Below are 24,369 nucleotides of genomic sequence, written 5' to 3'. Positions count from 1 at the left end.
TTGGCTCGGGGGTAGTCGCCCGGGCAACGACCAATTTTGTATATTTTTTGTGTTGGTACTGAGAGTTGGGGCGCTATAAAGAGTAGATAGCTGTGATTAATAGAAGGGGTTGGAAACCTGGTGTGTGCACGGCAGCATGACTGCGTGTATGCATGTTATTGACGCGCCACTGTGAGCTTGTTTAAATCTATCATACCTTGCCAGCTATATAATCCCAAAGTTTCTCCTGGTTGCGGGCAGAGCAAGGGCTTCCACTCCCTTTTTTTTGCATTCATCTTGCCGATATTCTTTGCGACACATCAATGGTTTTCACAGCATTATAGAAACACCCATCCCGCATGATGACCTCAAGCTTCAACATTGGCATCATTGTGATGCTGTGCGTCTTTGCCGGAATCTTCATCCTAGTTGGTATATGTCGGTTCCACCTCCTCCTCAAATTCGCCAAATACGAACCTGGCCCAGCCCGCACAAGAGCCATCGACCGCCCCTGGGATGCTACAGGGGCCACCCGGACTACCGCAAGAAGCCGCCAGGCGCATCGGCAATCAATGCTTCCATCGTACTCTTTGGAGCCTCGGACCGGGGAGATCAGCGTGTCGAATGCCGAATATGGTGTCACAAACGACGACCCGCAGTCGGACGTGCGACTATCTCAAATGCTCCGGGACCTGGAGCAGCTTCCGCCGGCGTACCAAGAGCCAGGGGCTTCCAGCAGACCACGCAGTCGGACATTAGAGGAGGCAAGGCTTGAAGTGGAGTCCAGGGCATGGTCTCGCCTCTGGAGAGCTTGAGGGTGATTGTTTGCGAGCGAGGAACAATTCAGAGTGGGTATTCCAGCTTGGTGGTACTGAAGTGGCGTTGTTGCGATGCATGTACCAGCAGAAAGTTCCCAAAGCGTCTCAGGGTACATGTGGAATAACGCGGACATTATATTATGCCTATAATATTAAGCGTGGAATACCTTGTTGGTACTTTTGCTGCCCGAGACACTCTTGGAGGGGCAAAAACAGGAGAGAGAACAGAGAAAAGCACAAAACAATCTACTCAAAGTGGCCAAACCTGATTGTACCATGGCCTTTTAAAAAAACCGGAGCTCTTGCGCTGAGCCTGGGTGCACTATATCCAGCCTAATTCCTCTTCTTGATCAAATGGTTGCCGACTTTTTCCCCGCGGCCTCTATGGTGGTGATGCCTATTAGTAATGTTGCAAAGGCACTGTCTGGCCGTGCAAGCGCTTGCAGAGGACAAAAAAAGTGATTTTGCCAAATATGCACTTGCCTTGTCCGTTGCTCACCGAATTGGACCACATCCTCCACGTGAAATTCCCTAATTTCCTCCCCAGACAATGTCGGTTGCCATTTGTGCCTGCAAGTAGACCTCTGCCGCTCGACCCGCCTCGGGCTCGTAGATCCTTATATCCTCAAGCACGTCTCGAACCGAGTTCACATTTCCGCCGTTGTTCAGAATTAAATGCGCTGCTTGATACTCGGCCCACGTGAACTCGTCAGGACTTCTTTCCACGTCCTCGTTTCCTGGCCAAAATTCCCTCAACGTGGGACTGATCTTGTTCGCAACCAGCTCGACACCCAATTCTGCCAATGCCGGCTTGGCTCCAAAGACGTCGTCCGGGATGCTTTGCAGCGAGTCGACGAACGAGACAGTGACTTTGCGAAGATTCGGCAGGTGCTGCTTCTTTGCCGACGCAAGTCCGTGCAGGTCCTCGCCTATCATCTCGGAGGCTGGGACCACCTCGTATTCCGAAATGGTCAGCTCCTCGAGGAGAGGAGGGAGCCCGTCGACATACAGGCTGGTGGCGTACATGCTGCTGTCTTTGCCGCTGCTGAACCCGTCCCGATGCATATAGGGCTGCCACATCTCTGGCAGGCGCGCCGTGGAAGAGAAATGACGCAGAACGCAGGGATAGATCGATGTGATGCCTATCTTGAGGCTCCGGAGGCTTTCGAACTGCTTGAGGGAGCTGCGGGCGAACTTGGAAAAGGTGCGCTGGCCGCGGGAGATGTGCTGCTGCGAGATGTAAAACTGGGGGGCATTGATATCGAGGGTCTCTAGCCTGCCGTGGTGCGGACTCAGGGCTTCGAGCAAGTCGCTCACATAAGGCCAGTAGTGGTTTGCATTCACTCCGTGATGATCATGTACAGACGGGAGTACAGCTTGTCCCCGGCCGCGATAGGCACGCCAAGCATCGCACTCGATCATTTCTCCCGTGCAAGCCCATCGAAAGTGCTGAAGGGAGACGAGCCCCTTCAAAACGTGGGTCAACTCGACACTGCTAATCATTGGATCAATCATGTGGACCTTGGTGACGTTGCGTAGCCGCCAAATTCCGGAATCGTCGAGCTTGACTCCGAAATTTTGTCTGAACGTGAGCGCCGTGATCGTAGAGCTCTTCGCGTACAGTTCTCCCAGGTCCTCAAAGACGCCTGACCGAGGTTTCGAATTCCACCCGTCGCGATCGCATGTGTTGCCTACATGGAGGCTCTCGAGCTTTTCCCACTTCTGATTGGCAAAGGTCTCGCCAGGGTTCAATTCCAGATCGGAAGGCCATCGTAGGTGGGCAAGGTTGGGTAGCGGAGGAAACTGCCCTACGAAATGCATCACCTTACTTGCTGCAACAATGTTACTCGACTGTACACAGAAGGTCAAGCTCTTCACGTGCTCTGCAAGATCAGGACGCTCTGAAAGAGTCCAAACAAGGTTCTTGATCCTGTTGGGACCACCGACAGGAAATGTCTCCCTGTTACCAAGCGAAACCACAAACCTGACATTGAGTTGGTGATAAAGGAAAGGTTGGAAAACTGCCCTGAATGTTTGCGACACCAGGCATAGGTTCTTGAGACCGGTTCGCTGGCCACGACCGTAGACATGCTGCCTCTTACACCCGCAGCTCTGCTCGAATTGGCAATGCCAGCCGAGGTGGCCCGCGATATCGATCCATATTTCTGCCGGGACAGAGAGGACAGGAATTGCGTTTGGAGCTCCAGGCTCCATCGCGCGGTTGGACATTTTTTTCTGGCGCTGGAATCTACTGCATTCCGTTCAATTCATCCGGACAAGAGCAACTATGCCTGGGAGTCGTCAGCAGGGAGCCGGAGCAAGCACCGTATACCTGTAGGCAATGCAATCGAGGGCGGAAAGGGATCGAAACTTGAAAGGTAGAAATGATGAGTTGATAAGTAACAGGCAATCTTTGAGATATCAGGCCTACAGAGGACGAAAGAAGGAATATTTCCACGCGAGGTGCGCAATCTGATGTAAGCCTTGGATACGCTGGTGCCGGCCGCGCACCCTTTGCTGACCTTGCTTAAAGGTCTAGGAGAGTGATTTGGGCATTGTAGCGAGACGAGTTGTCTTACTAGGTTGGAAATAAATGCGTGGAACACGGGTGGACTGTCTTCAAATCCCACTAGTCTAGTTGTAGTCCGAGTGAGAAACATTCAGCGTAGAGTTGCAGTTAGCGCATACATTAACAGTTGACGTTTGGCTTCCCATAAGATTGACACTCTTTGAGCAAACCTTGGCCGTGTGCACATTGAGTAGAATAGCTTTGTGAAGTCGAATCTTTGGCAATGTTGATACGTGACTGCTCGATTTTGTCTTTCTTTTTTGTCCTCGTACATTACTTCCCCTAAATTGATGAGCAGGGGTGAATTTATTTAGGTCGATGGGTATCAAATCGCAACAGATCGACAAGGGATAGATCAGACAAGTGACGCAGAAGCAAGCACGGTCGGTTTCAGTTGCTTGGTGTTTCGCTCAATGGTTCACACGATAACGGCCATGTCGGGTCGCGCCAGTCCCATAGTGCTCAAATGCCCATATCCTCGTCGCTCTCGTCTTCACGGCCCGCCTCCTCCTCTTCCCGCCTTGTAGCTTCAGTACTGGCACCAAGCTTCCTCACGCCGTCAACGACGCCAAGCACGAAGCCGCGGTTTTCGGCCAGTTCTGCTCCTCCCACACCCCGCAATGACATGACGCCGCCGCCGAAGCCCTCCACGTCGGCCGAACTGGCTCTCATTTTTGCAGCCCGTACCTCGACCAGGTCTCTGATCAAGCCCCGGACCTCGCCGGCGGATGCGGGCATGTCGTCGGGCGCGTGGGCCAGCAGGATCTCGGCCATTTCGAGCCAATGGTACGGTAGGTAGCCGGCCGGACTCTCTGCGGTGCAGGAGGGGAGGAAGGGCGGACTGAGAATTGTACTGCCGACAATGTTGGCCCTCCTGGCACCGCCCCTGCCATCGGCGCGCGATGGAGGGGGAGGCGGCGGGCTAAAGGCAACGGGGTCGGTGTGCGTTTCGTGCTGGATGATCTGCTGCAAAGACGCCGGGTGCATCCATGGCGGAGCGATGATGTTGGCGCGCCGCTGCTTCTTGAGCAAAAGAGCGAGCCACAACGGAAGGGTCGCGCGGTGCGGCGGCCGCAGGGTCGGGGTAGGGCCTTGTAGGAGGGGGATTGACTCGAGGCGTTGGCGGGGCACGATGGTTACAAGCTCGTTTTCGCACAGGAAAGCGATTTCGGATGGCGTCAGCCCGGGCGGCAGTGGGAGCGCCATGCTAGGTATGAGAATGGGCGGCGGTCGGGTGGCATCACACGAATGCCCTCTGCGGGCGGCGGCGCGGATTGTCGTCGATGGGTCTTTGGGTGTAGGTTTGCGACCTGGTGGGAAAGCTTTTCGACAAAGATCAGACGCGCCTTCAATAATTGCATCGACGCGGCTGCGGGGTAAGCTGGGTTGACGCGATTGCGGGGAGCTGCAATTTGTCCCCTGCACGGTGCCCCACTAAGCTCTATCTTCCGCGATTACCATTCTACCCAAGGTACCTACCACTTGCTACCCACCCTCACTTGCCTCGCGGTTCACTACCTACCTATTTCTCGTAAAAGGCTACCCTTTCCATTCTCACCTCTGATGCAGAGCTCATTATCATTCTATTTTACTTGCCTGTACCAATTACAAAGTGCCCTGGGTCGGTCCAGGTGGCAGGCTCCGGTTTTGCTCGTCAGCCCATTTGAGGTTCCTTTCCTTGACCAAGGCATGCCTTCGTCCATACACTGAGCGATTTTTAGTGGAGGAGCAGTCAATTCAGCATACAACAGCTTATATGACGATGATACATAAATACATACATGAGCAGCCAATATCGAGAGGAAAGGCAAGCTTGCAACGTGAACTTGGTTGAGACCGGCGTTTGGCACGGGGTTAGGGTCGGGTTACAGTACCTCCACCTCCCCAGCAAGCTTGGTTGGGGTCAAACTGTACGACGACAGCTGGAGAAACCCCGAAAATGCCTAAAGTCGCGTCTCGGTCAGCCGATGATGAGAGCTCAAGAGTAAGCAGCTCCAAGGTGATCCCCGACACAACAATGGCCTTGAATCTAGTATATCTCCAGCCGTCGGCAAAAAGAAAACAGTCATCTTGGTCACAGTTGCAAGTCAGTTGGTCTGTCACGTGAACACCAGAATAGTCACTACCATGTCGGTTTTCTTCAAAGACGTGTCAGAGTATGTCAAGGCAAGAACAGCAACGAGAATATCCTCTATACAATCTGTCAACTAAAGAACAAAACCAGGAATAACCCTGTCAAGCCAGGCGATGTTGAAGCTCTCCTCGCACCACATGGCTTGACCATCCCGTCTTCAGAATCTGTAGACTACACTGTACTCCTGGCTGGAGTTCACGAGGTTGCGGAGCGCATCTACGCCCTGCCAGACTACCAGCCGGTCCCCGACACCAAGCGCTTTCCACGCCAGGATGTCCGCCGGCCAAAAGCCAAAGAGCAGGAGTTTGGCGTCGCATGGGCACATCGGTTCCTGATCCAGGGCGAACGGTCCGCAGAGTCCGCCGTCAAAGCCAAGACGGTCTGTCTGAAAGACTGCATTGCCGTGGCCGGCGTTCCACAGTTCTTCGGGTCCGACGCACTGCCACCTTGGACGCCGAGCACCGATGCGACAGTAGTAACGAGGCTACTCGAGGCCGGGGCAGACATTCTTGGTACATCAACTTGCGAACACTTTTGCAACTCGACGGCTTCTTTTACTTCTGCGCAAGGCACAATTGACAACCCCCATGCGGTCGGCTACTCCGCCGGCGGAAGCACATCTGGTGGCACGGCTCTTGTTGCAGGTGGCAGTGTCGACATTTGCATCGGCACTGACCAGGGCGGGAGTATCCGTGTGCCGTCAGCGCTGTGTGGGTGCGTGGGGCTCAAGCCCACGCATGGCCTTGTTCCCTTCACGGGTTTCTCGACCGGTGACGCCATCGATGACCACGCAGGCCCTATTGCCAGGTCTGTTGAAGACGTTGCTGCCTGTCTGGACGTAATTGCTGGGTATGATGAGATTGACGATCGGTCCCTGGGTGCTGGGCGCCCTGGGACGTTCAACTTCCTTGAGACGTTGAGGAGTACAACGTCGTCAGATAAACCCCTTGCCGGCGTCACGGTAGGTCTTGTGAAAGAGGGCTTCGAATGCAGTGTTATGCGACCCGAAGTCGCTTCAATGGTCTTGGCCGCTGCTCACAAGCTTGAACAGCTCGGAGCAAGCCTTGAGCAAGTTTCCATTCCTCTGCATCTCGAGGGGCCGTCAGTTTGGACGATCCAGCAACGGATAGCAGGCTATCTTGCTGTGATGGGAAAAGCAACCGGCCGCAGAGGCCTGGGTCTCACCGAGTTTGAACAAGCGAGACTGCCGTGGACAGATGACAACTTCCAAAAGATGTTTCACTCAACCAAAAACACCGTCATCAATGGCATGTACCTCGCCGACAAATTCCCCGGCTTGTACGGCAAGGTAGTCAACATTGGCCGGCAGATTCGGGACGCATATCAAGATGTGCTGGCCAAGTACGACGTCCTGGTGATGCCGACCACGCCTTTTGTGGCGCCAAGGCATGGTACCAGGGACTCGGTTCTCGAGTCTTTCGAGCCCACGATTGGACTGACGAGCAACACGGCCGTCTTCAACGTTACTGGTCACCCGGCCTTGACCATCCCAGTTGGAGTGTTACCAGCAGCCGATAACGCCACTGTGGAGTTGCCAGTCGGCATGCAGATTGTTTCTGGGCTTTGGGAAGAGAGCAAAGTGCTCCGTGTGGGGCGATCATGGGAGAAGGCGTTCGGAAAGGACTAACGGGCGGCTTTGGGCTTTCCGTGATCAAAGCAACGCACGCAGTCAGGGACTTGTGAGACTCTCCAGGACAGCCATGCTGAAGTAAAAGGTTCAATTTAAGTGGTAGTAACTAATAGTTCCATAATGTCACTCGGGCCATGTAGTCAGTCGCATTGCGAGCCACAGTGAACGATGAGACTTAATAGGAACAACGTACTCCCGGCGACCAAAAGTTGCATGCACAAATGACCCTAGACTAGAACCCCCATCAACCACCACTACACAGCAATGCAAGAAACAAGACTTTCTTGGACAGTGCCAGACCGCCGCAGTGGCAACCACACCTGCCTTACTCACTGTCCTCATCTGCATATGTTCAGTGAAGATTTTATTTTTTCTATAATTCTGAATCTGCCACTGTCATCGGCTCCCCACAAGTTCAGGCTGGAGATAAATGCAGTCTGTGGGTGGCGATTGGGGTAGTGTACTCTTGGTTATGATATTAGTACATATTACTAATCGCTCCAATAACCTCCGTCACCATCAGGATGTTCAGCGTAATAAGCGAACCAGGCGAAATTGTCGGCATTCATCATGCTCTTTGCCTTCTTAAGCCTGTAATTTATAAGGTTAGATAACCTTCCGTTGAATTTCATTCAAGCAGAACAAGCAACAACACTTACGCCTGTGCACTCGCATCCCCATAATCATGATCCTGGGTTCCTCTAACTATTATAGTTCAATTTAAAGTTAGTTTACTTATTAATATGGCCGACTTGTTTATTTCTGAATTTCCAACTGTCCGTAGGGTCCACTTACTGGAATTAACGTTGCGTACCCCCTGTTCGGCACCCCCCCTGTTCGGCACCCTGAAAATCTAACAACGAAATGCCTACTTTTATAAACTGATTTAAATATAAAATTATCAACGGACAAAAATACAATCGTTTTCACGCTTCTCCGGTTCATTAACCTCTTCTTCATCAGCTAAAGGTTCCAAATTTTCTATATCCTTTTCCTGCAATCCAATAATGTTCTGTTTGTTAACCAAAAGCTCGTTTGGATCCGGAACCACCCTCCTCCTTTTAACCGGCCGTATTGCCTCCAGTTGTGCTTCCAATAAGCTGATTTTTTGCTGGGCGCTAGCCAAAAGGGTATCTTTGGCTTCGAAGCTTTTTTGGACTTTTGCAAATAAAAGACGTGAAGTAGCGTTGGTTTTGTTGGATTGGGAAAGTTTTTGCAGTTGAAGTCGGATATCTCGGGTCGTTTTAGGGGTTTTCCAAATAAGTAAAGACGGGTCGTTAATTTTTTGGGCTGGGCTTTCCGGTGTTTTATCCCTTTGCAAACCGTTGTTTTTATCTTTTATAACGTTGGCGTTGCTATTTTCTAACAAAAAAGGGCTTAAAAGTGGTTTAACCAAGTTTACCGGCCATAACCCCGTTGTACGCCAACCAGATTGAATGGTTTTTGCTATAAATGCTTTTAATCTGGCTTTTCGATAACAAAGTAGGAAATTTCGTTTTCCAATAACTGTTGAACAGCAAAATTGGCTAACAAATCCAAGTTGACGTCGATAAGCTTCTTTTAACGGCCCAAAAACCGATAGATCCAATGGTTGAAGAACGTGTGACGAATGAGGGGGTAAATATAGGAGTTGAATATTATTTTGCAAGCAAAGAAGCATAAATTCGTCCGTTATATGTGATCCATGGCCATCCAAAACTAATAACCGCTTTTCAGGGGTTAAAGGTTGGGTATACGGAATAAACACCTTTTTTAACCATTCGATAGCCGTTTGGTTATTTGTCCACCCGTTTTCGGTTGCATGAAATTGCCAATTATCGAAAGGGCTTAAATCCGTGGGAAACCATTGTTGTTGTACGTTTTTTCCCTTAAATATAACGAGGGGAGGGAGGGCAACGCCCGTAGCCGATATACATTCGATTATAGTCGTCCAACCACGCGTTCCGGGCTCTTTTCGTTGCAACGGCCGGATCCCGTTAAGCCCTAATACTAGGCCATTAGATCCTTTGCCTTCCATTATACCGGTTTCGTCCATATTCCAACGGTTTTCCGGTTTAATAGCGTTAATAACCGGGTTCGTAATATAAAGCCACCAAGATTTAATTACCTCCGTAGTAGCGCCATTAACCCGGGCGTTATCTATTCGACGGGGCCTTTGGGTTTTAAGGATTGGATAACGAGCCAAAAAACGAGTTATCCAACGTTTTCCAAGGCCTTTTGTCTCTCCGGCGGCTTGAAGAATTCGTTCGGCAAAAAAGCGTAATTCTTGATGCGTTGGCGGAAGCCCTAAAGCTGTTTGGGTAAGTACCCAATCAGCCAAATGCTTTTCCTGTTCCGTGGAAAGCCTTTGAAAAGGGCTTTGTGCTTTTTTATAAGGTTGAGAACCTTTAAGTCGACTTTGAAGTGTAGACCTAGGTATTCCCCATTTTCGGGAGGTTTTTGCAATTGGATTGCCATTATTGACGTCGTTAATTGCAGATATAAGCTGTTTTTCAGTATATTGCTTCATTGGAAAATGGAGAATTAAAATCAGAAAAAAGTAAATCCAAAAGTGACAGATTCATCGAGATATTTATAATAGAAGTTGGAGGATAAAAATAAAAGTGTTGTTATTTTTGGGTGCCGAACAGGGGGGGTGCCGAACAGGGGGTACGCAACGTTAAGATGCGAAAGCTCGTGTACAATAGAGCGACCTCCAGCGGTTGAAGAATATTGAAAGAATTCAGGGCACAAATAAACTCTATTTTCTTTGGGTATTGTATAAGCATTACAGCCATTACAATTGGCACCGCGTGCTTCACAACGAAAGGGGATATTATCGATTGATGAGTCGCATCCTCGCTCGATTTTCCGGAAAGTTTCTTGAATAGATTCAATATGTTTGGAGCTGTCGGTTTTAAAATATTTGCGCCTTAACTCTCTATTATCTTCAATGGCATCAATGGCTGCACGGGCAAAGGTTTTGCATCTACAAAGACCCAATTAGTAAAAAGAAAAAACGAATTAGAAAAAAAACGGGTTTCGACGCGCGAAATATCATATAACATACTTTTCCATAGCTTTTAATGCCTTCTCTTCTTCATCATTATCGCAAGTTTCGGTAATATACCCTCGTTTGCCAATATTGGAACTGGCATTGCTAGCTTTTGTATTTCCCGCAACCTAACATTATTAATATTTTGAAATTATAATAAAAGGTGTTTCAAATGATGTAAACCTACAGAAATACTGTCTGTGTGTTTTATGGTCGCTAAAGCCTGACTTTCTTGGTTTGTACCACCGGTATTAGGAGCAGCGAGCGCAGTATAAACAAGTATAGAAATAAGTGAATAACGCATGGTAGTTATTGACTCGAGAATGGAAATAGTTTTAATATGTGATATTTGTCGATCAAATATTAAAAGCGTAGCTAGAGGTAGCAAAGAGGATGTAGAAAAGTGTGTAGAGGTAGTTGTGTTACATATTGATAGGTTTGGTAAGTGGAAGACTTTAATAACATAAGTAAAAGGAAGTAAGACAAGTCTCTATTTTTAAATAGTAATGAGTGATAAAATAATGCCACGCTAATAAAGATGATTTTTTATCCGCTTAATTGATAGTTTAATTAATTATTATAAAATTTATACAATTTAGACAAGTATTATTTTTAATACAAATGGCTTCTACCGGGGGACAAAGGCGCCGGATCCGGATGAGTGAGATTGTTTCTTAGCATGAAAAAAAAAGATAAGAAATAATATAGCGGTATCCGACACGATTCTGTCCCGACACCTTGCCGGAAACGGTTTGGCGCCCTATTTTACTTTTTTATTATAATAGATTCCACAACCGCGCAAGCAGCTTTAAACGAAATTCACTTATTCGCGGGAATTATCAAATACCCAAATTATCTTTCTGTTTAAAACTATTGCCCAAGTCGGCAGAGCCGGCAAAACCCACACCAGCGGAGATGGTACAGGAGGATGTACTTTTATCCACAGCACTAGAGTGATTAATGGATTTAAAAATAGCCCATTGTTTAAAGGGGTCCACAACGAACAGTCCCCGAGTAATTACAACGAACTACTTATAAACCAACTGTTACATTAACTTGTTTAAAATAACTTGAGCTTACTCAAATTGAAATAAGGACTCTTGGTAGCTCAAGTTCTAGCTTTGCAATAGCTCCACAGTTGCCGCATAATATTTATATTTACCTATAATGTGCATTATATTGAAGGAGTTACTGCGTGACGAACGCGAATAAAGCCTAAACCAAGTTTGTATTAAAGTAAAGAATAAATACGAACCGAATTATTTTTGGTACCAGGTTTTATGTCAAGGTCTTTTTGTAAGAACTGGTTTGTTAAGGATTTACCCGTGAACGCACCGGAACTATAGTTTGAACTTTGAAGTCTAAGAAGTTTAATGGGTACAAGTTAAAATGCTGCCTACTTCTTGTCCACATGGAATCTGTTATTTGCTTTAGTGGGAGCCCTTCGAATTCTATTACCAGTGAAGAAATAATGTTGGAGATTTCGTGCTTTGCTTTTTGCCAATCTAGCTTCTTTTGCTCTCTTAGTGCGTTCAGTTCTTGAGGTCCAGCCACGCCTTGTCGCTAACTTCCAAACTTGGGGGCCGGGTTCCTCTTCTTGTTTGCTTGTACTTCCATGTTTTGCTGTGACGATGCCATAGCTGCTTGACCTAGGTCCGTGATATCCTTCACTTTTATTAAGAATAGCTAAGCTCTTTCTTTGGGTGTCTTTGTCGATGCTTTTAGTTCTTGTGGGGTTGGGGTTGCTGACGGACCACGGTTAACTCTTGTTTTTCGCCCCTTTCAAACGTTGCTCCTTTCCCTGTAAGTTCCGTTAGGGAATGACTTCTTCCGAGTATCCGAGTATGCCGGTAGAATCCTTACACTAGTTGGCGAATCCTAAGAATCTCTTGGTTCCCTTAAGTGACTTGGGAGGGGAGTTCCCGGTTCATAATGACAGGGACTGTCGGGGTCCGCTTTGGCTTCTTATCCGGCAACTATGATATATTCCAGGTACTTTACTGACTTTTGGTAGAACTCTGACCTCGTCGGGTCCAGATGGAGGCTGGCCTTTCGGCAGCGCAGGGGCACCTTTCTTACTCGTTCCATATGTTTCCTTGCGGGATCGTTGAGTGTAAATAAGGAAGTCGTCCATCGAGCCCGACGACAGGTTCTCTATTAGTATTACATATACCATAATATCCTTTGTTTTACCGCCCATTTCCATAAAGCTAATCCCCTATTAATGGTTCCGTAAACTCGCACCCTGTGTCCATTAGGATGGCTATTACGCTGATGCCATTCAGAATCGTCCGCATATATGTGGAAGTGAATTCTGGTACTGCGGCCTCTTTGGTGCGATTGTCCTGTGTGAGGGTCTTGCCCCGGTAACGTACTCTGGGTGCAACATTGATAGCATTGAGGTTGCACGCGGGTAAGAACTATGATCAATCTAGGGTGCGCCTTGTTTTAACGCGCTCTCGCTATATACAGTGCGTGTTGATAGGAATCATGTGATCGCTGCGATCGGTAAAACAATATAACAGAACAAATCGACTAACTAATGCATGCTGTTGGGTTTTGAGCACAATTTCAGATCCAGATTTGTGTTGCTAGATCTGTGAATACACAAAAGCATACCCCAACGCAAAGAGATACGGATTACAATGGAGACAGCGGAGATTTGTCGGCACTATGGAGGGATCCACGACTCAACCACTCCAACTTGCAAGACCCCAAAAAGCTACCTACCCCGCTGATCAGATAAGGTTTGGAGACATTTCAGGTTGGAGTCAGTCAACTTTGTTAATCTCCAAATATCCTCCCCAGATCCGTCGCTGTTCCCTCCCGCCTCTTCGCTCCAAATATCTCCAACCTCCACCAGTTCCTCCATCGCCACGACCAGCCGAGACATTGGCGGCATCATCCCGAGATGCTGCCCCAAGGAGTCTCGACAATCGCTCCAATAATATCCGGCTCACCATCGCCAGGCGCACCAGTCCGCCGTCGGCAGAGACGGCGTGCCCCGGACGGCAGCAGTTCCCGGTCGTGCCCACACTGCGGACGTACCTTTAAGCGAACCGAGCACTTGGAGCGACACGTGAGAACGCGTTAGTTTCTTTACCCCATTTTGCGTCTTTTCTTTTTTTTTTCTTTTTTTCCTTTTTTTTTCTTGTTCCTTTTATTGCACACCGCCAAGATGTCAATGGAAATTTTTGGATATAGAAGACTAAAAGTATAGGTATGGCACATGGGGGTCAAACCCCATGGGGTGTGCGTTGAACCGGGGGTGTGTCTTTGATCAGACACCAAAGAAAAGCCCTTCATTTGCATCTGCGGCGCGGCCTTTACCCGCCGCGACCTCTTGACCCGCCATCAGCGGATCACTTTCCACGAGGGCGAGGCTGGGCCTGATGGCGATGGTCAGGCTGAAGCTGCGAGTTCTCCGGACGGGAACGGCACCTCGGCATCCAGGGATGTGGTGGGGCCTGTGTCCGGTCTAGGAACGGATATGGATCCCGCTCATCCGGACTTGGCAGCTGCCATATCGCTGTCCGGATTGAGCGTCGAGGGCTGGCCGCAGCCCATGCCCGTCCCGGTGCAGCAGCACCAGCATGCGCCATTATACCCTCTCCCGGACCAGCATCCACCACCACAAGCTAGTGGGTTTGTGACGTCGGACCCCGGATTCGTACAGAATGGATTCTTGTCGTCTCATTACATGCCGGCGGAGGGCGACGGGTTTGGTGTAGATGTCCAGTTCCGCGACTTTGCCCACTTCCTGGACGGGATGGGGCTGCCTGCAGAATGGAGCCCTTACTTTCACACGGGTGGTTCTGGAGCGGACGGAGAGGGTGAGGATGTGGATGTGGATGATGACGTGGACGCTGAATCCTGTCCGTCTGCCGATAATGCAAACGCCACAGTTGTGACCAGCCAGGTGCCAGTCAGGCCTGATCTTCGGTTGGGAGCAAGGACGCCGTTTGCCACGTGGCTACCTTCCGCATCTGCGGCCAACCGTATGACTGCAACACTGCAGGAGCTTGGTAGGTTCCAAAAGAAGCTTTTAGCACGCAAACAGCAAAAATTATATCTTGGATGTGAAGTAGCAAACTAATCCTCTCTCTCTTTTTTTCCCCACCAATGTGCAACAGCTCCTCGTCCCCTCAACGCCGATGCCCACCCGCTCCGGGTAACGGAGGAGCAGCGGGCACAGCTTTCGACCTGCCTCGACGATCTTGGCTCCGTCCTCCCAGAGCCGTCGTTCCGCATGCCGTCCCGACATGCGCTGACACGCTATGTGACCTCATTCTTTGAGGGGTTTCACAGCCACATGCCCTTCATCCACCTGCCTACCTGGCGCATCCTCGACCATCCCCTGGAGCTGATACTCGGCATCACCGCGGTGGGTTCTCAGTACTGCTTCGAGCACCGGGTGGCAGAGCGTCTCTTCTTTGCCGGCAAGGCGGTAGCATTGCACAGGCTGCAGGTGCGGCGGGGGAGTGGTGCTCACTGGACCAGTGGTGGGAAAGATGGCGGGGAGGGTGACGATGATGATGACAGGACTGAGATAATCAGGGCCTTGGTCACGCTCATGGGGTTCGCAACCTGGGAGCCCAAGGTGTCGTTGCTGCGTGAGGCGTTCAACCTCCAGACCGTCCTTGCTCAGCTGCTGCGGGAAAGCGGCATCAGCCACGATCCAGTCCAAGATTTGTCCAGCACTCCTGCCACCGACAGCCCCGACGGCATTGATTCCGAGGACCAAGACAAAGCCTGGAGGGTATGGGTAAAGCAAGAGTCCACTCGACGCAGCAAGCTTATATCCTTTTCTTTCCTGCACACCCACAGCATCGCTTACGAAGTCTACCCGGTCCTTCGCAGCAACGAGATTGGGCTGCGCCTACCATGTAGCACGCCCGAGTGGAAAGCCCCAACCGCGGCAGCATGGTGCCGAGTACGAGCAGAGGTGGTCAAGGAGCAGCTCTTTTTCCAAGAAGCGCTCAGCCAGCTCCTCCGTCACAGCGGCGCCAATGTCAACAACACAAATGTCAACAACACCAATGTCAACAGCACCAATGTGGGCTCCAGCTCGGGGGCGAGCACGCCGCCGCAGCCACTGGACCCGATTCCCACCCCACTGGGGAACTATCTCCTCCTGCACGGCCTGCTGCAGCGCATCCACATCCTCCGCGACCTCTCCCTCCCCGGCCTATCCTCCTCGCCGTCTTCCTCCCTCCCGTCGGACGAGGTAGACAAGCTGGAGCGGGCGCTTCGAGCCTGGACTTGGGGCTGGCAGCAGGCGCCCGAGTCGTCTCTGGACCCGAACAACGACAACGGACCGATACCGTTCACGTCGTCGGCGCTGGTGGGGCTGGCCTATGCCCGCCTCCACTGCCACCTGGGACCGCACAGGCGGCTCGACACCCGAGACCCGGCCGTCGTGGCGGGGACCCTGATGCGCTCTCCGCGCGTGGGCCGAGGCGACGGCGGCGTCATATCGGCGCTGCTGTACGCGGCGCACATGCTGGGGATCCCCGTGCGGCTGGGCGTCGACCGCGTCGCCCGCAGCCAGGCCTTTTTCTGGAGCGTGCGGCACAGCCTGGCCGGGCTCGAGTGCGCCGTGCTGCTGTCCAAGTGGCTGAGGAGCGTCGGGGAGGATCTCAAGGGCGGCGGCGGCGGAGCTGTGTTGACGGACAGCGAGGAGAGGATCGTGCACTGGGTCAGCACGATTGTCGAGGAGGCGTATGCCGTGGTTGATTTTGATGATGACGGTGGAGGAGACCACGACCGCGGTAGAGGAGGGCCCGCTCCGAAAGACCCCGGCCAGCTGGGGCTGGACGTTTTGAGAATATGGGCACACTTCTTCAGGAGGAACGCGCAGTGGAAGTTTATAAACTTTATAGGACTGAGCTTGGAAAAGTATAGGGAGCTCCTTGTACGGAGTAGTGGTCCTGTCGGTTGAAATTGTTCAGAGTATTACGAGCCTATTATCACCATAGATAAGTATAATAGCATTTTGTGCATGCAACCCCTCAAAAGCAGAGAATCAATTCTGTCAGGACATATACAACAGCTATCCAGTCTATAAACGCCTTCTTTGCGCTAGCTGCGGAGGATTCACACCCTAGTTCTAGTCTAGTTCTAGTATACCTACCTAGTTTAGCGATCGTTATCCTCGCACGAAAACGCCCCTCCGATGAGCCCCTGAGCGTACGCATCAATAATGTTCTGCACAACTCCATACGTCCCTCCGATGGTCAAAAAGACAGCCAACCCAATCATGAGCCAGTTGAGCCAGTACGCCACCTGCTGCCACCAGCTGCCGGTCCTGTAAGCCTGGTGGTCATAGACCCAAAGGTACCCCGGCAGACCCAGGGCCAGCGGCGCAAAGGTCAGACTGCCCGCCAGAGCGAGCAGGTAGTTGAAGATGGGGATGCCCGAGGCGAGCAGGAACGACACGACCGACATGGCGCCCGTGCAGGCGAGCCAGACGGACCAGTGCACGACCGAGTCGCGCTGCAGGTGGGGGCTGTCGCGCAGCAGACGCACAAACACATACTTTGCCGCGACGTGGACGTACAGGCAGGCCGAGACGAGCAGGCCCGTCAGCCCGATGCCGTAGGCCACCTTCTTGACCACGTCCCCCGCGCTGCCCAGGCTGGGCGACGCAACCCACTTGCCGCAGTATCGGTACACGACCAGCGAAAAGGTCAGGTACGACGCCGTCACGATGCCCATGCACAGGTAGACGGCCTTGCTGAAGTCGCGAGGCCGCCGCATCTCGGACATGACGGGCAGGAAGGCCGAGGTCCCCGCGCCGGAGCAGAAGATGGTCGCGACCGAGGTTATGCCCGCGACGAAGCTCGGGTCGCCGACCAGCCGGAAGCCGAGGTCGAAATCACCCGTCTTTGGCGCGGCGGCGGGCCGGTCGAGCTGCGTCACGCCGACGACGACCACGAACACGGCCACGTAGACGGACAGGAACCCGGCCCAGGTCAGCCAGGCGATCTTTTCAAACTTGCGCACGCTGGCCAGCAGAAAGACGGAGACGGTCGCCACGGCCATGAACCAATTCGTGCAGACGGCGTGGCCGCTGAGGGCGTTGAGGGCGACGCTGGACCCGAACACGCCCGAGGCGCCGACGATGGCAAAGGTGGCCAGGAACAGGACGCCGACGGCCTCGCGCAGCCAGGGCCCGCCGACGACGTGGGCCATGTCGGCGATGCTGTGGCAGCCGGCGTGGTTGTTGCGGAAGTCGCCCTGGACGATGGCGCAGTGCGTGTTGAGCAGCTGCCAGCCGAGCACGTTGATGGCCCCGGGGATGGCGCCCAGCACGAACATGGCCGACGGGATGGTCAGCACGCCCGTGGCGAAGATGACCTTGAGGAAGATGACCGACGCGTGCACCCAGCCCACGGTGCGAAAGTCTGTGAGGCCCTCGCCCCGCTTGAACACTTCGTTCTGATCCTCGACGCTGCCCGTCTTGACGCCCTCGATGCTGGCGCTGCTGCGGCTGTTGTTTCGAGCTTCCGCGGGCGTGATGGCGTCGGCTGTGTCTTTTTCGTTGCCGGCCGTCATGGTTTTGGGGAATAAATCTGCAGAAAGTGTGAGGGGAAAAGGGGACAGTGTTTTTTTTTTTTTTTTTTTTTTTTTTTTTTTTTTTTTTTTTACGTCGTGTTCACGGCCAACAGATACTCAGAGACATCGTCCGAATGCAAGAAACGAGAACATGGGATGGGCCAATGGTAAAACCTCTATATGTAGGTATGTACCCTGACCGTTGCCCCCCCAAAAAAAAGGTAGGTAGCAATGTGCAGAGTATAGGAAGAATACTGCAAACGTTCACCAAGCATCCGTCTTATCTGGGCCGCCAAACCAAGGCCCTATTGACAAGGTCCAATCTTCAGCCTGGTCAATCATATGCACCTACAAACCCACACTCGATAAGAATGATACCATACATACCCTTTAACTCTATGCCCCAGAGTTCCGGGGTAAGATCATCAATGCCGGGGAAATACGCTAAACAAGGATCCTTTATCTCGGTTGGACTCCAACTTGCTTGCATGTTGGATTAAAGGTTGTGCGGGTGCCTACACTCTTACAGGGACGAATGGCAGTGTGTTGGGGGGAAGTTGTGGTTTACTCCAAATGAACGAATGCAACTTTAATGTACCCCAACTGCCCAAATCCCACGATATGACGCAAGCAAACCAAGTAATCGTCTTTCATGGTTCACAAGGCAGTTATCGGCGTGGAGATGATGGCGAGCATAGGGTGTGTTATCAGTTTCGACGAAGCGGCCAACCCAGGAAAAATCAGAGTATCGTGAAAACATGGAATTTTGACTGCTATCAACAATACGTTCAGACCACTCGAGAAAAAAAAATCACTGCCAAACGGGAGGCTTCTTCAACATCTCGCCCGGGGGCGCCGGCATGACCGCCCCGGCCGGCGGCGCGTTCTTGCTCTTGAACTCGTCGCAAATCTGCTCCATGGTGACAAACTCGACGCCCTCGTGGCTCTTCATGTGCTCAATCAGCCGCTCGTGCATCAGGATGGCGTGCGGCCGGCCCGAGACGTCCGGGTGGATGGTGATGGGGAAGATGAACTCGTCGTGCTCGCGGTAAAAGTAGTCAAAGTGGTCCCTCCATATGGCCTCGACGTCGCGCGCGTTGACGAAGCCGTGGCTGTTGGGCGCCGCCTTGATGAACATCATGGGAGGCAGGTCGTCCAGGTACCAGTTTGCCGGTATCTCGACCAGGCCCGTGTCCTGGCCCTTGACCAGCGGCTTCATCCAGTCCTTTGCCCTGGCCTTGTAGTCGATCTTGGTCCAGTCGTCGCCCGTCCGGAGGTAGTAGGCTTGGCAGTCGTGGTGGCTCATGCTGTGGTCGTACTCGATTCCGTAGTCGAGCAGGAGCTGCGCCCCTTCCTTGCTCGTCTCCCACCACGGTGCGACGCTGCCGCGCGGCGGCTTGCCGTTGTTGAACTCGGTCAGCATGCGGTACGTCCTGTCCAGCACCTCGCGCTGCTGGTCCATGCTCATGTCGGTCGGGTTCTCGTGCGAGTAGCCGTGCAGCCCAATCTCGTGCCCTGCGTCACGCACTGCCGCCATGTCCTCCGGGAACGTTTCGAGGCTGTGGCCGGGGATGAACCACGTCGCCTTGATGTCGTACTTGGCCAGGAACTTTAGCACCCGCTGTGTGCCGATAGTGCCAGCAAAGTATCCTTTTTTGAACCCAACCCCCGGTTAGCTGTGGCTGTTCAATTCAAAGAGTTCGGGACCGGCTGGAGTGAATACCTCTGCTAATGTCGTTGGACGAGTCCTCCCCGCCGTACGAGCCCAGCCAGCCTGCGACCGCATCGACGTCGACGCCATAACTCACGAGAACCCGCTTCTTGCCCATTTCTATCGGTATGATACGCTTTGATGATGGCTTTGCGTATGTAGCTATTTGGAATATTTGCGTATTCAAGCAAATGCTCTAACCAGGGTATGTAGGGCCAAACTTGGCTGGAGACGTGAATGATCGCATGGGTCGACGATCGTATATTTGTGGGGTGGCATCGTGTTGATTACCTGGAAACATGTTCAAGAGATAAGACCCTTTGACGGCGTTTGAAGGTGGGGTTTGCTGCGATTACGGAGTACGTAGTTGAGAGGGAGATAGTACTGTAGGTATACTTCATCTTGTTTTGGAGTTGAGATGTTGGAGAGGAATGTCAATTACCCCGCAAGATTAGGAGGAGTATTGCAGTCGTTCGGTCCAGTCTGGAGCGAATCACATCTCTATCAGGGTTCCTGTTTGACTTGAAAGCTCTGCCGAGCAATCGGACAACTCTCAAACCCAAGGGTATCTACTCCGTATCTTCTGCGAGCTTTGATATTTCGGCCAAGGGGGCAATGGCAATAGCGGAGAGTCGGATGACAGAAATGTAATCACCAACATAGGTAGTTCTGGCTGGTACGATCGCGCCAATTAGACCAAGTGTTTGCCCGAACAATTGGAGTCGTCAGAGTTACAACTGTTTACGCTTGGCTCCGCGAGCGGGGAACACGCCTCAGAAGCAGAGGCGCCAGACATAACCAGGTGCCCGGCTATCAACTGGAAGAATGCCAATTCAATCTCATGGGACGGTACGTCAAACTGACGTGAGCAATAATAAAGACAACCTCCGCGGCTTAGATATGTTGCTGTCAAGCTGTTTATCAGAATTTGACAGTTGATTCCGGTGACTCGTAGCACTACTACAAAGGCGCAAATTGTGGCAACCTAGCTGGCCTACCATAATGGCCCCGGAAAATGTGCCACAGCACATGAAGGCAGCACAAATCTCAGAGGTAATGAGCTTGAGAATTCACACAGTGGACCAACCCATTGCATGAAACCTGAAACATCCGAGGTGCTAACAATTTTCAACGCACTCGCGTCGCACATCAACAGTACGGGAAACCATACTGCATCACCTCAAAGCCCGTCCCAACCATCAGACCACATGAGCTTCTCGTCCGCATCCATGCAGCAGGCTTCTGCCACTCAGACCTGCAGACGCTGCAGGGCCAATTCAAATCCCCGCTGGGCATGATACCCTCGCACGAGCCAGCCGGGGTGATTGTGCAAGTAGGCGCGCAAGCTTTGGGGAGCTGGCAGGTCGGGGACAGGGTGGGCGTTCTCAACTTCAAGAACGCCTGCGGCAGTTGCAGCGGCTGTGGCCTGTCGAAGCGCACACTGCAGGAACCGGGCCGGGAGGGACTGGACCCTAGGTTTTGCGACAGGCGCGAGACGGCAGGCTTCCAGCACGACGGCGCCTTTGCGGAATACATGGTCGCCGACCCGGCCACCACGGTCAAGCTGCCCGACGCACTGTTGCTCGAGCAGGCGGCGCCGCTGATGTGCGCGGGCACCTGGGCGTGCAGTTCGCCGCCGCCAGGGGGTTTCGCGTCGTCGCTGCCGACAGCCGGGCTGCGGGACGGCAGCTTGCAATGGAGGTCCGGGATGCGTTGCAGCCGTCTCTCGTGGTGGATTCGTCGCTGCCTCAAGAGGCCGAGGCGCAGATCATGCAATTGACCGACGGCGAGGGATTGGCTGCGGCGATCGTGTGCACCGACTCGTTGCCTGCAAACGCGTGGGCGCTCAAGATGTTGAGGATCGGGGGCTTCCTGGGCGTACTGGGCCTGCCGCCACAAGATTGGAGGTTCGACTCGAGCGCATTGGTCTTTCGGGAGCTGACGGTTCGGGGCAGCTATGTCGCGAGCAAGGCATCGACACAAAGGATGATTGATCTCGCAGAGAGTACGGGAGTGCGTTCTCATGTGACCACGGTATCATTTGACAAGATTCCCGACATTGTGGACATGTACCAGACGACGTCGATGAAGGGGAGATTGGTGGTGAAGGTGGTGGAAGGATGATGGACTCCAGGCGGGATTTTTCGTTTCTCTGTCAAGCTCACCCTAACCCTCCTCCAGAGCAAGTCCGTACGATGGTGCTATGCAGGGTAGGGCAACGTACCTACGTACCTATGTATCTACCTAAGGTAGGTATGCTTAAGGTGCACTGCCGCACCGACATATTCTTATCTGATATGCTCTGCATTGCCGAGATGTAGGTATGACATTGATTCCGCTCCTAGTTCTAGTTCTAGTTCTAAACAATAAATCACAGAGTGTGCCGCATGCTTACAGACAAGACTGCACGATTGACCCCCACCTGCTGAAAATGGCAAATGACCGTCATAGGCTGAATTATAGCGTTGGTGGTGCATGCCGTGTTTTCTCGACGGCGAGTCTATCTTTGCTTTTTATGGCAAACATGACGATATACTCGCATGGCCCTAAGTAAGCAGGTAAGACAAGCCTGCAGGTATCAATGCTACTTTCTCCTCACTTTCATCCTCGGCGATGTATCGTCCTAGTCTTTGACTCTGGGCAAAGGATGGGTATAAGTCGTGGAGGTTTCTGTACCCTCATTTTCACTCCACGTCTTGTCTGAGGTCCAATTGTCCCTACGTGGGAATCAAGGTTATTCGCTTTTACTTTGCTCGTTATACGTACAGCTCGACTGCACAGCTCAACAATGGGCGGCATCTTGGTCCATGTCGGCCAAGCGGTCCCGACAGCAACAATGGCTGCAGCCTATATCGCTGGTGCTCTGATACTCTATCAGTCAGCTGTCTGGGCGTACCAGATATCTCCCTTTCATCCTCTGGCTCACATTCCCGGTCCCAAAATCGCCAGGGTAGGGCGCCTCTATGAAGCGTACTGGGACTGGTGGCGCGGTGGGCGGTACATGAATAAAATTGCCGAGATGCACGCTCAATATGGTAAACGACAATAATTTTATTATTCGCCTCAAAAATCCCCTTACGCGCAGGTCCTCAGTTGCATTGGATCCCACATGTCGTCTTCCCGGGCTGTCTTCAGGAGGTCGGACCAACTAACACCAAGTCTCACTGACAACCCAACCATAGGTCCCATCGTCCGTATAGGCCACGATGAGGTGCACTGCAGCGATCCAAACTTTTCCAGCACCCTCTTCGGCAGCCCGAACCAGGTTCGTGACAAACCTCAACACATGTGCAACATACTGGTCTCGGGGGCGCTGCCGCACTCGACCATCGTCACGACAAGCCAAGCGCTGCACCGTGCCCGCCGGGCTCCAATGAGCCGTTTCTTCAGCCGCGCGCACGTCTTTCGATTCGAGGACGAAGTGCTCCGCTTGGCCTCGGTGGTCGCAGACAAGATGCTCCTCCCCGAGCGTCGCGGCAAGTCGTTCGACGTCAGGGACGCCTTCAACTGCTTCACGGCCGACGTTGTCTTTCTGCACGCGCTGGGCAAGCCCCTCGGGTTCGTCGAGATGCAGGAGGCCTGGACGCCGAACCTGGCCACCTGGACCGAGATGATGACCGATATGGTCTACCTGATCAAGCACAACGCGTGGGCCAGGTGGGCGGCCATCGTCACGCCCAAGTTGGCTGGCATGTTCAGCACCAGCGTCAAGGCGCTGAATGAGCTCATGAATGTTACCATCCCTGGACTGCTCAAGTCTGCTACCGATGATGTGGAGAACGACCGCATGTTTCCGATTCTCCTGAGGGGAGGGATGGACGGCAAGTCACAGGTTGCACCAGGCGCCGAGATGGACATGTTTCGCCTTGGGGGTGAAGCTACCGTCCTCTTGACAGCGGGGACTGAGACAACATCTGTACGTATGGCCAACATGCAGAAATGCATATCCTCAAAGCACACATGAATTCACGGCTTGGCTAAACAAAACCATCAAATGTCACCATATATAGGCAGCTCTCGCCATCATCACATACCATATCCTGGCGCGACCCGAAGTCAAGGCCGCCCTAGCAGCAGACCTCGCCGGGTTGGACCCCACCGCGCTCAAATGGACCGAACTCGAACGACGCCCCTACCTCTGGGCCCTCATCCACGAGTCGCTCCGCCACAGCCCTCCCATCGTCGCCCGGTCCAGCCGCATCGCGCCCCTTGAAGACATGGTGTACATTCCCCGGGCCCGCGACAAGTCGGCAGACCCAGCACCGCCCGTCACCATTCCCCGCGGCTTTACCGTTGCCATGTCGACTATAACCAGCCATTACGACCCGACCATCTTCCAAGACCCTGCAGAATTCCGCCCCGAACGTTGGCTGGTGAAAGATGGCGACGGGAACGTGATTGGGAACAACGAGGAGCTGAAAAAGTCTCTGCTGACATTTGGACGAGGGAGCAGGGCTTGCATTGGAGAGAAGTGAGTTTTTGAATCCCTGGTTTGCTTGCGACTGTTCTCAGCCCGTCTTTTTCCACCTTTGTCAGTATGTCCTGCTAACTATATTGCTTCACAATTTGCAACCAGCCTCGCCATGTGTGAGCTCTTTATCATGACTGCCATGATGGCTCTTTGCGTTATTCCCCGAGCTCGCTTGGACGACAGGATGACTGCCGATTACGTGACATATGATCACGAAAAGCTCACGCTGCAGACTATATATGGCAATGTGGCTACGCACATGGTTGTCTCATGAACTTTGGTCTCATCAAGCTATGAAATTGTAAGGAAGTTTGTTTGCGAATTGGCGAGTCTGCACCAGAGACAAGTCGTATGGGTCATCACTCAGAATAAAATGCATCATGTAGGAATTGGGTCTGTCCTACAATGCAAAGCATGTTACATTTGCAAAGAAAGACATGTGAAA

At 52.3% G+C, this 24,369-nt stretch overlaps 8 protein-coding genes across 8 annotated transcripts; 4 read left to right on the top strand and 4 right to left on the bottom strand.

The window, feature by feature from the left end:
* Window positions 1–1,328: 1,328 nt before the first annotated feature.
* On the bottom strand, window positions 1,329–3,026 carry MGG_01916 (uncharacterized protein; the record flags this gene model as incomplete). The annotated part of the gene is made up of 1 exon (XM_003719297.1): window positions 1,329–3,026. The coding sequence occupies one exon, from the start codon at window positions 3,024–3,026 to the stop codon at window positions 1,329–1,331; it is 1,698 nt and encodes a 565-aa protein (XP_003719345.1).
* An 802-nt stretch (window positions 3,027–3,828) lies between these two features.
* MGG_01917 (DNA replication complex GINS protein PSF2) lies at window positions 3,829–4,572 on the bottom strand (the record flags this gene model as incomplete). The annotated part of the gene is made up of 1 exon (XM_003719296.1): window positions 3,829–4,572. One exon carries the CDS (start codon window positions 4,570–4,572, stop codon window positions 3,829–3,831), a length of 744 nt encoding a protein of 247 aa, XP_003719344.1.
* A 921-nt stretch (window positions 4,573–5,493) lies between these two features.
* MGG_01918 (amidase) lies at window positions 5,494–7,148 on the top strand (the record flags this gene model as incomplete). The annotated part of the gene is made up of 2 exons (XM_003719295.1): window positions 5,494–5,522; window positions 5,591–7,148. The coding sequence occupies 2 exons, from the start codon at window positions 5,494–5,496 to the stop codon at window positions 7,146–7,148; spliced, it is 1,587 nt and encodes a 528-aa protein (XP_003719343.1).
* A 6,527-nt stretch (window positions 7,149–13,675) lies between these two features.
* Window positions 13,676–16,230, top strand: MGG_01920 (C2H2 type zinc finger domain-containing protein; the record flags this gene model as incomplete). The annotated part of the gene is made up of 2 exons (XM_003719294.1): window positions 13,676–14,210; window positions 14,319–16,230. 2 exons carry the CDS (start codon window positions 13,676–13,678, stop codon window positions 16,124–16,126), a joined length of 2,343 nt encoding a protein of 780 aa, XP_003719342.1. The 3' UTR covers window positions 16,127–16,230.
* A 93-nt stretch (window positions 16,231–16,323) lies between these two features.
* On the bottom strand, window positions 16,324–17,742 carry MGG_01921 (uncharacterized protein; the record flags this gene model as incomplete). The annotated part of the gene is made up of 1 exon (XM_003719293.1): window positions 16,324–17,742. The coding sequence occupies one exon, from the start codon at window positions 17,740–17,742 to the stop codon at window positions 16,324–16,326; it is 1,419 nt and encodes a 472-aa protein (XP_003719341.1).
* A 703-nt stretch (window positions 17,743–18,445) lies between these two features.
* On the bottom strand, window positions 18,446–19,905 carry MGG_01922 (polysaccharide deacetylase). The gene is made up of 2 exons (XM_003719292.1): window positions 19,466–19,905; window positions 18,446–19,392 (listed from the first exon to the last, which is right to left on the bottom strand). The coding sequence occupies exons 1-2, from the start codon at window positions 19,569–19,571 to the stop codon at window positions 18,554–18,556; spliced, it is 945 nt and encodes a 314-aa protein (XP_003719340.1). The 5' UTR covers window positions 19,572–19,905; the 3' UTR covers window positions 18,446–18,553.
* Window positions 19,906–20,331: 426 nt separating this feature from the next.
* MGG_01923 (uncharacterized protein) lies at window positions 20,332–21,645 on the top strand. Its single transcript, XM_003719291.1, has 3 exons — window positions 20,332–20,506; window positions 20,610–21,058; window positions 21,124–21,645. The coding sequence occupies exons 1-3, from the start codon at window positions 20,456–20,458 to the stop codon at window positions 21,575–21,577; spliced, it is 954 nt and encodes a 317-aa protein (XP_003719339.1). The 5' UTR covers window positions 20,332–20,455; the 3' UTR covers window positions 21,578–21,645.
* A 313-nt stretch (window positions 21,646–21,958) lies between these two features.
* Window positions 21,959–24,312, top strand: MGG_01924 (benzoate 4-monooxygenase cytochrome P450). The gene is made up of 4 exons (XM_003719290.1): window positions 21,959–22,488; window positions 22,636–23,369; window positions 23,464–23,924; window positions 24,030–24,312. The coding sequence occupies exons 1-4, from the start codon at window positions 22,242–22,244 to the stop codon at window positions 24,196–24,198; spliced, it is 1,611 nt and encodes a 536-aa protein (XP_003719338.1). The 5' UTR covers window positions 21,959–22,241; the 3' UTR covers window positions 24,199–24,312.
* Window positions 24,313–24,369: the final 57 nt, after the last annotated feature.

The sequence above is a fragment of the Pyricularia oryzae genome, chromosome 6 (assembly GCF_000002495.2).
Source record: "Pyricularia oryzae 70-15 chromosome 6, whole genome shotgun sequence".
NCBI lineage: Eukaryota > Fungi > Ascomycota > Sordariomycetes > Magnaporthales > Pyriculariaceae > Pyricularia > Pyricularia oryzae.
The sequence above is the reverse complement of the archived record's forward strand: the minus strand, read 5'-3'. Positions and strand labels throughout refer to the sequence as shown.